The sequence below is a fragment of the Myxocyprinus asiaticus genome, chromosome 24 (genome assembly GCF_019703515.2).
Source record: "Myxocyprinus asiaticus isolate MX2 ecotype Aquarium Trade chromosome 24, UBuf_Myxa_2, whole genome shotgun sequence".
Lineage (NCBI taxonomy): Eukaryota > Metazoa > Chordata > Actinopteri > Cypriniformes > Catostomidae > Myxocyprinus > Myxocyprinus asiaticus.
Genome location: NC_059367.1, coordinates 45,816,315 through 45,831,416, shown reverse-complemented (window position 1 = coordinate 45,831,416; position 15,102 = coordinate 45,816,315). Strand labels below are relative to the sequence as shown.

The window sequence follows — 15,102 nt, the reverse complement described above, 5'->3', positions numbered from 1 at the left end:
AGTCATCAAGTCAATGAGTGACTACAGTATAAAAGAATCATTCAGAACAGTATTTTATGTTGAGCCATCAAAGCCTTTACTGTAAAAGATTGTGTTGATAAATAGGTTTATAGGGCATTTCCAACATATTTCCCGCTGAGTTCAGCGTGTGTTCCATGGTTAAAGACTGCCTCATCTCTCCTCTCACTGCAGCTTCAGGGACACCGCATGCACAGCTCATGCGGAAAATGTAAACTGAAAACACAGGTTGCATATAAAAACCTGAAAATGTGGCCTTGGGATGCTTTATAAGGAGGTAGGGTGAAAATAAGGTGCTTTTAAAACTGTTCTGAGACCAATTTCCTTAAGAGTTCCATTCATTCAAAACGCTGTTGTTTAAGCCAATAACTGATTAGGCAGCTGCCTACATTTTCCAATGCAGCCACAGTGTAAAACAGCCCTGATCCTAACGTCGGTGTTGTTAATTTTGTTGTTGCTATGACGTCGCGCATGTAAACAATGTCAGAAGAAAAACGGTTAACACTAGATGATGTCACTAAGGGGGTTATTTTTATGAGTGTGAATGCAAGAGGGGAAAAGTCTTTTCGGGTGTGCTGTTCCTCATAAGAGTTCTCATCTAAAAAGTTACTAAGGGTAACATACCAGGACTGAAGTTGGAAAAGGGACTAATGTAGACACCCAGGTACTTATAGTTCTCAAAAATGTCCACCACATTTCCCCTAATGCTCACTGGATTCAAGAAGGTTCTCTTTCTCCTTAGATCTACAATGAGCTCCTTAGTCTTTGTGATGTTTAATTGTAGGTAGTTCAGCTCACAACATTCAACAAAACTCTCTACCACACTCCTGTACTCATCCTCCTGTTTTCAACAAAACTCTCTACCACACTCCTGTACTCATCCTCCTGTTTTCAACAAAACTCTCTACCACACTCCTGTACTCATCCTCCTGTCCCTTGTTTAATACCAGGGCCGTAACTACAATATACTTTGAATAATCAGATATCAGAATAATCAGATATGGCCAGATTGTCCTCCCCAATAACTGATATCCTTGTTGCTGTTCTGCTACAGTCCATTATGCACTGCTGTCTAATTGTCATTAAGTTGTTGCAGGAATAACCTAATGGTTTAAAAAAGTTTAATTTTTACTGTGTTCAGTAGTCGAACACCACTCGTCAATGTCATATGAGATAGCCAATCAAAGCGATGAAAGCGGGACTTAAATTTAAGAAGATAAGCGGGAACCCCATGGATTATTTATATTCCAGCGCCACGCATTAGCAAGCAGTTCAGGTTAAGAGTGTTTGTGTCATGTGAGATGTAAGTATCTAACTAAACATGCAATATTTGACCACTGTTTTATGATTTAAAACATAAATTTCCAAGATTGCAAACAATTGTGAATGTGAAACATTAATGGAGCAGTTCCCTATCTGTCACTCACTCGACGTTGTGTCGATGTAGTGACACTAGGAGTCACTCTTGGGAGCCCGAAACACCTCTAATCTTTGATTAAAGTCCAATAAAAATTGGCGAGTGGTATTTTCATGCCACTCCCCCGGACATACGGGTATAAAAGGAGCTGGTATGCAACCACTCATTCAGATTTTCTCTTCGGAGCCGAACGGTCATGATCACTGAGCTGATTTTCCCACGAATGTTCATTCACCTCTGCTGGATCTGATGGCGCATTTCAGCGGCTTCTCCCTCCTCTGCACTGGTGCACTGCAGAGAATGCCCCTGGGTGCTTCAGCAGAAATAAGAGTATATTTCTCTAAAACAGTATATTTCTCTAAGAGAGTATATTTCTCTAAAAGAGCGGCACACACGGAACGTCTTTTTAAAGACGCATCTTTTTAAAGATGCCTTTCCGATTGTGTTATTCCTGGTTGCGCTTGTTATCTCTCGTTTTCTGACGGTCACGATCTTTCATGTCTGGGCACTGCTCACGTGGAGACAGCATTCGTGGACTCATTGCGAGGACATGTCCATGGCAACGATGCGGTCGCGGCCTTTGTAAGAAAGCAAGCCACCCCAGAGGCTCCCCGCCTCGGTCCTTTTACCCACGGGTATGAGGCCAGCGCAGCTAGCACTGGGGGCGATTTGGGGACCCCAATGGGACCACCTTCGTCGGGTATCCCCCCGCGGACCTCCCATTCCCCAGCACGCTGATGAGTCCACCTGTTCGTCTCACGGCGAATTCGACCTCTAATTCGGAGCCCGCGAAAGTGATGAGCTCTCGAGCGCAGCATCGGAGAGCGGGCTCGTCCAGTCGGACACGGAAGCCTCAGCTGGGCTCCTCCCTTCGGGGATGATTGCCCAGTCACAGGCTGACGTGGAGATGACGACATGCTTTCCTGGAAGCCGCGAGCGTTGGCTAGAGTGGAACCCTCCGCTCTTCCCTGAACCCTTGCGGCTCAATGATTGGTTCCTGGGCTCGCGGCACCACTCAAAGCCACGCCCCGCCCCCGTTCCTTTCTTCCCGGAAGTGCATGAAGAGCTGACAAGGTCGTGGCGGGCACTTTTTACTGCTCGGTCCCGATCTTTTCAGCTTCCCCGCCCTCACTTCCCTCGATGGTGGGGCGGCCAAGGGCTATTCGGCAATCCCCCGGTGGACAAAGGCGCTCGCAGTGCCCCTATGCCCACAGAGTGCCGCCACCTGGCGCAGGTGCCTGAAGTCCCCGTCCAAGGCTTGTAGGTTTACGTCGTCTCTGACGGCCAAGGCCTACGGTGCCACTGGACAAGCCACCTCCACCCTGCAGGCCATGGGTCTCCTGCAAGTCTGCCGAAGCGCTAAAGGAACTGCACAAGGGTAGTTCCGCCCCGGGATTGATGCAGGAACTGCGCTCGGCGACCAACCTCGCTCTCCGAGCAATGGAGGTCATGGCACGGTCTCTCGGGTGGACGATGTCCACATTAGTGGTCCAGCTCAACCTGGTCGAGATGGGTGAGGCTGGCAGGACATGATTCCTTGCTGCCCCCATCTCCCAGACTGGCCTATTCGGCGACACCATCAAGAACTTTGCCCAGCAGTTCTCAACGGTGGAGCAGTAGACGGAGGCTATCCGGCATATCCTGCCCCGGCGCGGCTCAAGATCCCGCACCCCGTCTCGCGGCCACCCAGAACCCATGAAAGGCTTCAAAGCGCCCTTGAGACAGGCGACCCAGGGACGATTAAACCCGCTGCTCTGGAGCTGGTAAGTAGACCTCTCCATCTTTTTTGCATTTAATTCCGCTGCATGCCCAAGTGGCTTTAGTACTCAAGAGTTCAGCAAGAGCGGTTTCCTTGTTCCCTGGGTCACGTATCTGGTGTGCAGGGCCGTCATCACGACCACTGTCCACCATTCTATTTGGCAGGTTTGGCGCTCCAGCGGCGGTCTCCCGCCCGAGCGCCCAGCTGTGGCACAAATCCACCCCTGATGCGACAGTCTCCACGGGTCATGAGGACACGCCTCATCCTCCCCGTCCCAGGCTGTACCAGGGGTTGTCACAAGGAGCTAGGTAAGTGCTTTGATGTCCCTAGACTCAGCACGGCCATGACATGGTGTGGCACCTTGAGCTCCGCCCCGCCACGGGCCTGCCGGTACATCCGACGACGTTGTCCCTTTGGTCCCCCTTGCGTGGAACTTGGACGCGTGGCTTGCGCTTTCCAATCCGTTGCGATGGTTGGTCCGGACCGTCTGACTCGGATACGTGATTCAGTTCGCCAGGTGTCCGCCCAGGTTCAGCGGTGTCCACTTCACCCTGGTGAAGGACAAAAACGCTGCTACCTTGCATGGAGATCGCTACCCTCCTATGGAAGGGCGCAATAGAACCTGTCCCTCCGGCCGAGATGAAGAAGGGGTTTTACAGTCCCTACTTCATCATACCGAAAAAAGGTGGTGGGTTACGGCCAATCTTGGACCTGCGAGTACTGAACCGGGCTTTACACAGACTCCCGTTCAAGATGCGGACGCAAAAACGCATTCTGGTGAGCGTCCAGCATCAAGATTGGTTTGCAGCGGTAGACGTGAAGGACGCGTACTTCCACGTCTCCATCCTTCCTCGACACAGACCCTTCCTGCGGTTTGCATTCGAGGGTCAGGCATATCAGTGCAAGGTCCTCCCTTTCGGCCTGTCCCTGTCTCCTCGCATCTTCACGAAGGTCGCAGAGGCAGCCCTTGCCCCACTAAAGGAGGTGGGCATTCGCATTCTCAACTATCTCGATGACTGGCTAATCTTAGCTCATTCTCGGGACATGTTGTGTGCACACAGGGACTTGGTGCTCTCACACCTCAGCTGACTAGGGCTTCAGGTCAACTGGGAAAAGAGCAAGCTCCTCCCGGTTCAGAGCATCTCTTTTCTTGGTTTGGAGTTGGACTCAGTCTCTTTGACAGCGTGCCTCATGAACGAGCACACCCAGTCGGTGTTGGTCTGTTTGAAGGCGTTCAAACAGAAAACAGCAGTTCCACTGAAACTTTTTCAGAGGCTCCTGGGGCATATGACATCCTCAGCGGTGGCCACCCCGCTCGGGTTGATGCATATGAGACCACTTCAGCACTGGCTTCAGACTCGAGTCCCGAGATGGGCATGGCACCGCGGGACATATCGCGTGGTCATCACACCGGTCTGTCACCGTCTTTTCAGCCCTTGGACCAACCTCTCGTTTCTACGGTGGCTGAACTGTTTTTGTATGGAAAAGAGCAGCGTTAGGATTCTTGAAGAAAATATTGTGTTAGATTCTACTGGGAGGAAAAAACAATGAGGGACAACTTGAGGGCAGTAAATAATTTTGTGTATTTCATTTTTGCTAACCAGCTGACACAGTCATGTAACTTTACAGATACATCAGTGATGAAAAGAAATTCAAATTATCTTCATCTTTTATTTGAGACAGCACAAAAAAGAAAGAAAAGATTGCTAGCAATGCAGACATAGTCTTTGTCTTGTACTGTGTGAATTTTAAAAATACATGTATCTTTTAAAACCAAAAATCATAAAATGTTGGGCCTTTATCGCATTTTAAGCCTTTATTCAGAAAATTATTGCATTCAGTGCCTTTACTATATTAAAGGACCAAAGAGGACCATTATATTTGTGACCACAACACCTGTGACCCAATGTTCAAGACATAGTTACGGCCTTGCTAAATACAAGCCACAATAGCAGAGTCATCTGAAAACTTCGGCAGATGGCAAGCTTGTGAGCTGTATCTAAAGTCAGAAGTAAAGAGTAAAGACTCCAGCACACTTATGGAGAATTTCTTCTTCGTTCTTCATTCAGAGGTAAAAAGAAGTTCAAAACAGCTGAGCAACGACATACCGTTTATTAACATTCAGACACCGGCCAAACCAATGTGGGAGGCATTTAGAGGAACATTTAAATATGAGGATGTACAAGACTACATGTAAAACCTTAACTAATATGAAATTAAAATGTGTTATCAATGAATTCATGCCTCATTCTATGAGTAGAATTCACACTAGATCAGTAAAAGAACTCGATGATGATTTAAAGTAATATTTATGCAGTAGATAATGTGTAATTTGTCTTGTTTAGCCTACATTCTAAATTCATGACGCTAATGCGCTAACACGCTATACGTGGCCATAATGTGCGCCATTTACACTCTGTTATTTTAATATATAATGACACTGATACTACTGCAAAGATGGGTGTATAAAATAGTTTTAATGGGCAGAATATAGACAAAAGAATGATGACAAGCATACCTTACTATGGGCAGATATGTGAATGGCTTTCAGCTACAGTTGGCACATGAGTGAATGGGCACTTAAGAGTATTTGAGTAGATTTGATTCCTTTTGTAGACTAAATAAACAAAAACATCACATGACATGGTCTTGGAAAATGTCTCTAAGCGAACTATCATACAGCTGTAGGTAAATTTGCACCAGTTCACAAATACTGTAACTATGCGCGCCGATGTGTTCATGTTGACTTATCTTAACTAACTGAACGTGAATTAGCTATCTGCCTCAAAGTAGATTGAGCTCCAGGTCACACCTAGCGATGACATGGACCAATGGCACAAAGAAGGTGTTTAGCAGCCGGCAAGAAGTTTTACTAAAAGTTCACCCAGATGAGCTGTCAAGAACCATTGCATTAAGTGCATTTTAACGCGACAACAAAAAGTATTTGGACATTAATGACTAAATGTCATTGCATCAAATAACAAAATAACACAACAATTTATTCTAAAGAAAGATAGCACAAGCACTCTTTTGAAGCAAAACAAAAAAAGAAGGGTGTTAAGTTTGAAATGCTAAATCAACAGATACAGTGTTGAAGACAATAAGTATTGTGACACTTTGGGAATGTTAATGTGATGAACTGTGGTTACTGCTAGGACACCTGTGTGTACTTGACTGGCAGTTAATTTGCTGCCACTGTGAAAGAAAAATCCTGGGAAATTTGACTAAGTGCTAGTTTAAAGCCACTCGCATATGATAATGAACACTTCTCCATCAGATACATCTCTCTCTCTACTAGCCGAATACTGTACAAGTGCTTTTCAATATTCACTGTTAGACCTTACCGTGCCTTTTTACAGTAACACACTGCCAACACTGTTGCCAGCTAGGTAATGTAAAAAACCTGATTACAGCAAGCTTGCAATTGCGGTGTACAGTATTTAATGGATTACTGTAATTTGTAGCCAAGGTATGTTACTTTAAAAATCTAAATTGCACAGTAACTAGCTGTAATTATTCCATAGATTATTATTTTTATATTTATTTTATTTATTATTATTATATATAGTTTATTAATAAAAAAGAAAACAGTTCTTTTTTCATTTTTAATCGGAGCATGGCAAGAATAGGGAAACTGGATCATGACATATTGCAATTATATATCACACACTTTAAAGTAAAAGACTACACATACAGCAATTAAAAAGGTATGGTAACAAGGAGAACATTTTTGACAGACTGAAGGAGTAGTTGTCATCAGTCAGTGCAGGGCCACTATGATCAAGTGTACACTGAAAGAAAAGGATATTTGATCAGTGTTAATGTTAAAGATTTGAAGTCATCACACCCAATACTTCCCAAAATCTCCTTGAACTGTGTGGCCTTTCAGACAAGACACATTCTTGTTCCCCGCTAAGGGAAGTGGGCATTCGCATCCTCAACTATCTCGATGATTGGCTAATCCTAGCTCACTCTCGGGATGTGTTGTGTGCACACAGGGACCTGGTGCTCTCGCACCTCAGCCGACTAGGGCTTCGGGTCAACTGGGAAAAGAGCAAGCTCCTCCCAGTTCAGAGCATCTCTTTTCTCAGCTTGGAGTTGGACTCAGTCTCGTTGACGGCGCGTGTGGTCTCTGCGGTGTCTTCCCCTTGGGAGTGTCCCCTTTGGGGACAAGTCGACTGCCCAAAAGATAGAGACGGGCTAGCCCAGTCGTGGCCTCTTATCCTGTTTTTTTTCCTTTCCCCAAAAAAGAAATACAGCCAATACACTAAAATAATGGATAATTCTGCTTGACGTTGAGTTTGTGCTTAGATTAAATTTCAACCGCATCTGTAAGAAACAGTGCACTGTTTTTTCATGCTTTCTTTGTCTTTTCTGACTTTGTTGTGCTTTATTATCATGCAGTAACACACTGACATAGTGATGTATGTCGTCATGAAACAGAAACCCTCCACTCCAAATCTGAACACAAGTGGTCAAACGAGATGCATTTAAATGACCAGGTGTAAACAGCAATGTGTCTCACCTGACCACATGTGATTGGATCACTCGAGACACATCTTAATACCAGGTGGAAACGGGGTTTCTGATACTATGAGCATGTGTGGACCGAGGATCTGAATATAGAAGTGTAACTTCCCCTTCTGTCACTCACTCGATGTTGTGTCGATGTAGTGACACTAGGGGTTGATCTTGAGAGCCCGAGACACCTTCAGATCTTTGAGAAAAGGCCAATGAGAATTTGCGAGTAGAATTTGCATGCCACTCCACCCGACATACGGGTATAAAAGGGAGGCTGGAATGCGGATTCATTCAGATTTTTTCTTCGGAGCTGAGCAGTTGTATTTCAGCGAGCTGAATACTACTACTGATCCATTCACCTCTTCAGAAGCATGTGCTGTTGGATATATGGCACATTCCAGCGGCTTTCTCTCCACTCTGCACTCCACTGCAGACCATGCCCCTGGACGCTTCGACAGCGCTTTAAAAGAGTTTATTTCCTCTAAAGAGTATATTTCCTCTATTAGAGCAGGCACAGTGACGTTGAACATCTTTTTAAAGATGCCCTTCCGTCTCTGTGCAGTTCCTGGATGTGGTCGTTACCTCTCCGCCTCTGACGGTCACGATCACTGCCTCATGTGCCTGGGCCAAAATCACGTTGAGGAAGCGTTCGTGGATGGTTCATGTTCTCATTGTGAGAACATGACCATGGCAACGTTGCGGTCACGGCTTTCCTTCTTTCAAGGGAAAGACACTTCAGCTGTCCCCCCGCTGATCCTTCTACATACGGGTACGAGGCCGCCCTGGTTGACACTGAAGATCGCCCACTCCCCGGTATGCTCGATTGCGCCTGTCCAGTTCTGGGATGAGACAGGCAGCTCGTCTCAGTGCCAGCCTAATGTCTCTTTCGGAGCTCGTGAGCCGGATGAGATGTTGATCGCTGCATTGGAGAGCGCCTTGGTGATGTTGGACGCCGAGGACTCAACCGGGTTGCCGCCTTCGGGTGTGGCAGCCCAGTCTGAGGCCGACGTGGAGCTGACAGCCATGCTTGCCCAGGCCGCCACGAGTGTTGGGCTTGAGTGGAACCCTCCACCCACCCCTGAGCACTCGCGGCTTGGTGACTGGTTTCTGGGTTTGGCACACTGCTCGCAGCCACGACCCCCTCCAGTCCCCTTCTTCCCGGAAGTGCATGACGAGCTGACGCGATCATGGAGGGCAACTTTCGCTGCCCGAACCCGATCCTTCAGTTCGTCCGCTCTCACTACCCTCGACGTTGGGGCGGCCGAGGGTTATGCCGCGATACCCCAGGTGGATAAGGCGATCGCGGCACACCTGTGCCCGCTGAGCGCCACCACCTGGCGGAGTCACCTGGCAATCCCTTCCTGAGCCTGTAGGATGGCATCGTCTCTGGCGACTAAAGCCTACAGCGCTGCCGGTCAGGCCGCCTCCACCCTGCATGCCATGGCCCTCTTACAGGTCCATCAGGCCAAGGCTTTGAAAGAGCTACACGGGGGTAGTTCTGATCCCGGTGTGCTACAAAAGCTGCGCTCGGTGAGCGATCTTGCCCTCCGTGTGACTAAGGTCACAGCTCGTGCACTTGGGCAGACGATGTCCACGCTTGTGGTCCAGGAGTGCCACCTGTGTCTGAACTTGGTTCAGATGAGGGATGCGGACAAGGCGCGGTTCCTTAACGCGCCCATCTCCCAGGTCGGCCTCTTCAGCGACACCGTTGAGGACTTCGCCCAACAGTTCTCGGCGGTGAAGCAACAGACGGAGGCCATTCAGCACATCTTGACCCGACGTGACTCTGTTCACCGAGGGCGTCTCCAAGTGCACACCCCATCTGTTGCGGCAACACAAACTCAACCGGCTCTGCCCCAGCCCGAGCCCAGCCCTCGGCCTTGGCATAGAGCCCCCCGCAGGAGAGGAACGCCCCCTGCTTCACATGTGAGCACACGCTGTTGGTGTTGAACTGCCTGAACTTATCCAGGCGGGAAATGTCGGTCCCACTGAAATACTTTCAGAGGCTCCTGGGGCATATGGCATCCTCAGCGGCGGTCATGCCACTCGGGTTGATGCATATGAGACCGCTACAGCACTGACTCAGGTCTCTGCGGGCCACTCATATCCCTGGCAACCTCAACGCCACAGTAGATGCTCTGTCGCGGCAGGTGACGCTCAGGGAGAGTGGAGACTCCACCCCCATGTGGTCCAGCTGATTTGGAGTTGATTCGGCAAGGCACAGGTAGACCTGTTCGCCTCCCGGGAATCCTCCCACTGCCCGCTCTGGTATGCCCTAACGGGAGCTGTCAGGTACGTCCAACGAGATTGTCCCCTTGGTCCCCCTTGCCCGGAACTTGGACACATGGCTTGCGCATTCCAGTCCATCGCGATGGCTGATCCGGACCGTCCGACTCGGCTACGTGATTCAGTTCGCCAGGCATCCACCCAGGTTCAGCGGTATCCACTTCACCTCGGTAAAGGGCGAGAACACTGCTACCTTGCGCGTGGAGATCGCTACCCTCCTATGGAAGGATGCGATAGAGCCTGTCCCTCTGGCCGAGATGAAGAAGGGGTTTTACAGCCCCTACTATATTGTACCGAAAAAAAGGCGGTGGGTTGCGGCCAATCTTGGACCTGCGAGTACTGAACCGGGCTTTACACAGACTCCCGTTCAAGACACTGAACGCGTCCTAGCGAGCGTCCGGCATCAAGATTGGTTCGCGGTGGTAGCGAACCAAGCCCGACTAGGGCTTCGGGTCAACTGGGAAAAGAGCAAGCTCCTCCCGGTTCAGAGCATCTCTTTTCTCGGCTTGGAGTTGGACTCAGTCTCGTTTACGGCGCGTGTAGTCTCTGCGGTGTCTTCCCCTTGGGAGTGTCCCCATAAATGGCAAAGTACAGTATAAACTCTTGTTTTGGCACAGTGGTTGATTGACAGGTGAGGGGGTGGCGCTTCACTGCTGCTGGGATGCATACAGGACGGATAAGCGTTTACACCTCAAATATGATCTGGTCACATGCATTTTTGACCACATTTATATGTTATTTTTGTGATCCAATCACAAAATGATTTAGACCCCGTTTAGACCTGTATTTAGGGCTGACCCCATGTGATCAGATCACCCGAACGCATCTTAATACCAGGTGGAAACGGGGTCATAGTTTGCATGAGTGACAGTGAAATACTGTTGATCAGTGGTTCTTAACCTGTTTTTGATGAACAACCCCCTACCTGGGGCCTATAAAATGAAAATGCAAAGACAGAAACTAATAATAAACGTGATATTGATCATATATTTCAAAAATAATTGATAAGACCAATAATATTGCATAGTTTGTCCCACTGAAATGCTCATTCTACATTACAGCATTGATTTTGAGTTGGATGCAGATGTCAATTTACTTGTATCAATAACAGTAAGGTTATCTATAATATCTATAAAATGTAAAACAGTTATTTTTTCTAACACTCAAACAAAAATATTTTAGCCTATTTTTTAGGATTTACACATTTTTATTTCATCTTAAAAACAATATTGTATTTTGCATTTGCCCTTTTGACAGTTGTAATTTATTCATTAATTATTCTTTTTTATAGTTTTAACAGTGGTATTTGTAACAAGACCATAGTAAGCAAGTACATGGAAGCATGGATCTTATTCACTACCATGGTTAGATGTAACATGATTTCTATAAAACATACTATGGCATTTTTGAAATTATAAACCGTAGACCTACTCTTAACACATGTAAAAACAATAAATACAAAATATAAATATTTTGTAACAAAAATGAATTATATTCCCTCACTCCCCTAATATATCCTATGACAAATTTAATAGAGCTGAAGTATTGATATGATAATATTTATTTATTTATCCCTAAGGTACAGTTAGTGTTACTATAGTAAATTCAGGGGTGGTGATATAGGATTCTGTGCCGAATTCAAATGGTTTCTGATTCTCGCGCTTTGCTTCTCACTGATTCTCGCAAAGCTGCAAGTTTAAGAGCTCGAGACCGGTCTGCGAGTAAATTCGCACCTTCTTTGCCTCGTGCTGCTCTGTTCATTGAGCCGTATTCATCTACAGAGCCATACAGGTGCATTAGCCGAGGTTGTGCCACCGCCTGTGTATTTGACGCTGCTAAACCAGGTACCTCAGATGCATCACTAGACTTCAAAATCAGATGAACCACGGTACATCCCATATAATTGAGAACCAACTGATATACTCCTAATCTAGATAAACATTTTAATGCAAAGAGGAACTTGATGATATATGATAAACGTGATAAACACCCCCCTCTCTACTAATTTGCTCTCAGCACCCCCTGGCATCCTTTGAATGCCCCCTGGGGGGTGGTAACGCTGTTGAGAACCCCTGCTGTAGAATGAATAAATTGTGGATCAGTGTTAACTCAAGACGCGAACTGTTTCAACCGATTTGGACCGTTTTGGTGAATTGGTTCGTCTGGTTAAAAGAACTGGTTCAAATGAATGATTCATTCACAAACTCGGATATCGCTAATGTTATATATACGGAAATGAAAAATATTTATACAAAGCATGAGTTAACTAGTTTCATCAAAAATAAAATAAAAAAAAATATGCTTTGCATGCAGGTCTGTGTCATATTTCCAACCAAAATCAAGAGAAAAACTAAACAAAAAATTATATTTTGCATAAAGAAAATGAAACATATTTTAGGACTTTTAAGATTTTTGACAATTAGACATTATTTTCATTACAATAAAGCCTAAGTCATAATGCCAAAAATCATAATGGTCCTAAAATAGTCTTCATTTTCTTCATGCAAAATATAATTTCCTTATTTTTTCTTTTGATTTTGGGGTGAAATATAAGCTGGATATTTCTTTGTGGGTTTCACCCATTCTCCTCCTACCTGACTTGAGTTATATATATTGAGTGCCGGTGAGAGGGCTTTACATGTCATTTCCTGTGGCTTTTTTGAAAGCACTTTGGATGTGATGAGGTCACTGACACAATGAGGAAGTGAGTGAGTGCATCTGTACTGTAGCTGTAGGGCACACTTATACCATGTACAGCTCATTCTCCATACATACATCTTCCTCTGGGCTTACCGTTATATTCCTCGTTCCCTTTCATTGCCCTCTGCTTTTCTGTCTGCTCATCATGCGTGTTCTCTTTTTATTTTTAATCATTACACAGACAATCTGCCCCTCGGATGCTCTCATACTGTGTACTAGGTAGCACTCGTAAAAATATAGAAACATGCCACTGTCCCTGTCTGTTTGCTTAATACTAAAAAGGATTTAAAGTATTCAGCTCAGTGGTGGCAGAATATTTATGAGAGTAACACTGATCGCACATAAACATCCATCCATATTCTCCATTACAGATGTGTCGTACAGAAACATCTTTGTGTGTAATCACAGGCTTTCAGTGCTCATTGAGCGACTCAGCCGTGACCTCACTGTGATGGAAGAAAAGCAGAACACCAGTGATGGATCGTAAACAGAAATGAACAAACAAAAGCAGGTTGCTGCTCGTGGGTGGTTTAAATAGCATATACTGTGTATGTGTGTGTGTGCATGTATGCGTGCCTGTGTACTGTACAGTATGTGAGTATGAGTGTGAACATGTATTTGTGTTTAAGTGAAAAAGCTACAGATATAAATGCACACTCAATCGCATTTGTATTTAAGAGGATCCCATATAATAAGGAAATGTTTGTAGACATATAAGACTTTATATTAGTCATAATGGCATGTGTATCACTTACTTAAACGTACTGTGGTGATACCATGGTACAGTGATGGTATCATATGGTAACAGCATGGTACTTTGATATACAGTATATGATGGTACTAAATGATTACCATATATACCATTGTATTTACATGGAACTCCAAGGTATTTTGAAGATTACCATGTTATTACCATGGTACATGTCCAAAAACACATGATAATACCATGGTATGATGATATATACACTATACCATGGTACTGAATGATTACAATATTCATGTTACATGCCACTCCAAATGACTTCAAAGAATACCACTGAATGTGCCCAAAAATAAAAAATAAAAACATGGTAACATCATGGTTTGAAATTACCTTTTGTAGCAGTTGAGAGCCAGAATACTTTGCCGCGATGGATTTCATCTCTCCGCCAAATGCTGAAGCCCAGAGTTTCACACTAGAAAGAGGAGAAAATTAATTTGACAAAACCACAAAAAATTTACGAAAAATTGTAGGTAAGAGTAAAAGCACATTAAGACATTTCAAGCAGTGATAGCAGTGTCCAGTGTGCAGATTTGCTACACGTCATCTACAACTATTTTAACAACAAAATTGTTCTAAATCTTTTTTCTTTTATTTAAGGCCTTAAGAAAATACACGAATATTTTTACTTATAAAAATTCCTTTGTCACATCGCAAGAACATTTAGCTGATCTTGCGTAGGAACAGTTGTGTCAGTTTTCGTTTTATTTATTTGTATAGCGCTTTTCTGTTGTTTCAAAGCAGATTCACAGAAAATAGTGCCTTAGTACCCAACAGTGTAATTTTCAGTTTTGTTTAATATCAAATAACAAAGAAGTTTGAACAAAGGTCTATCTGTCTGCAGTTTTTACATATTAGAACCATATAGAATGCATTCTGTGATGTGTAACGGTAACTAGCACATAATAGGCAAATTATCGAAATTATCATAAATGAAAAATAACGTATACTCACACTGACAGAGGTATGGAGGTACCTTGGTGTGATCCAGATCCTCTGGTGTTGAGTAAAACCCACAGCAAAAAAACATAATAAAAAACACACTTCATGATCGATGTTCAAATCTTCTGAAGAGATGAAGAACTGCAGTTTAACACTGCTCACACCATACAGTCAGTGTATGGATATAATGTTTATGTCGAGTGTTTGCTATAGTCAGAAAGTTAACAAATGAATCGCATGAATATATTTGTGATTGAAATTCGCCGCTGTCATGATTCCATACTCCAGTTATAGTCCAGATTAACCGCAGTTTTACTTCGACAGATGTAGTCTGCTGAATGAGAGATCTGAACAATGCGAGAACGTCTCGTGTATACTCTCTCTCTCTCTCTCTCTCTCTCTCTCTCTCTCTCTCTCTCTCTCTGTCTTGAGTAGATAAGATGATGCTGCTGTTCTTCACAGGAGAATCGTGCTATTAAATGGATGATGAAATACAGAACAAACTCTTGACGGCGAAAGACAACGGACCCGACAGATAGACAGTGCAGAAGGAAAGACGCGCGCGACGATGCCTCTAGTGTGACGCTTCGCTCCTGAGAGCCAAATTGCGATACTCAGCAGCTGTTTATTATTAGTTAGTGAGTTAGAGTAATTCAGTCTCACGAAACCTGTCAAAAACATGTATGGATGTTTCTCCCC

At 44.9% G+C, this 15,102-nt stretch overlaps 1 protein-coding gene across 1 annotated transcript in view; it reads right to left on the bottom strand.

The window, feature by feature from the left end:
• Positions 1-14,747, bottom strand: part of cacna2d3a (calcium channel, voltage-dependent, alpha 2/delta subunit 3a) — a 438,757-nt gene extending 424,010 nt beyond the window's left edge. The window contains exons 1-2 of the mRNA XM_051653874.1: positions 14,416-14,747; positions 13,795-13,876 (exon numbers count right to left, since the gene is read on the bottom strand). Coding sequence (XP_051509834.1) covers positions 13,795-13,876; positions 14,416-14,510 — 177 coding nt within the window. The 5' untranslated portion in view covers positions 14,511-14,747. The remainder of the gene's footprint in view (positions 1-13,794; positions 13,877-14,415) is intronic.
• Positions 14,748-15,102: the final 355 nt, after the last annotated feature.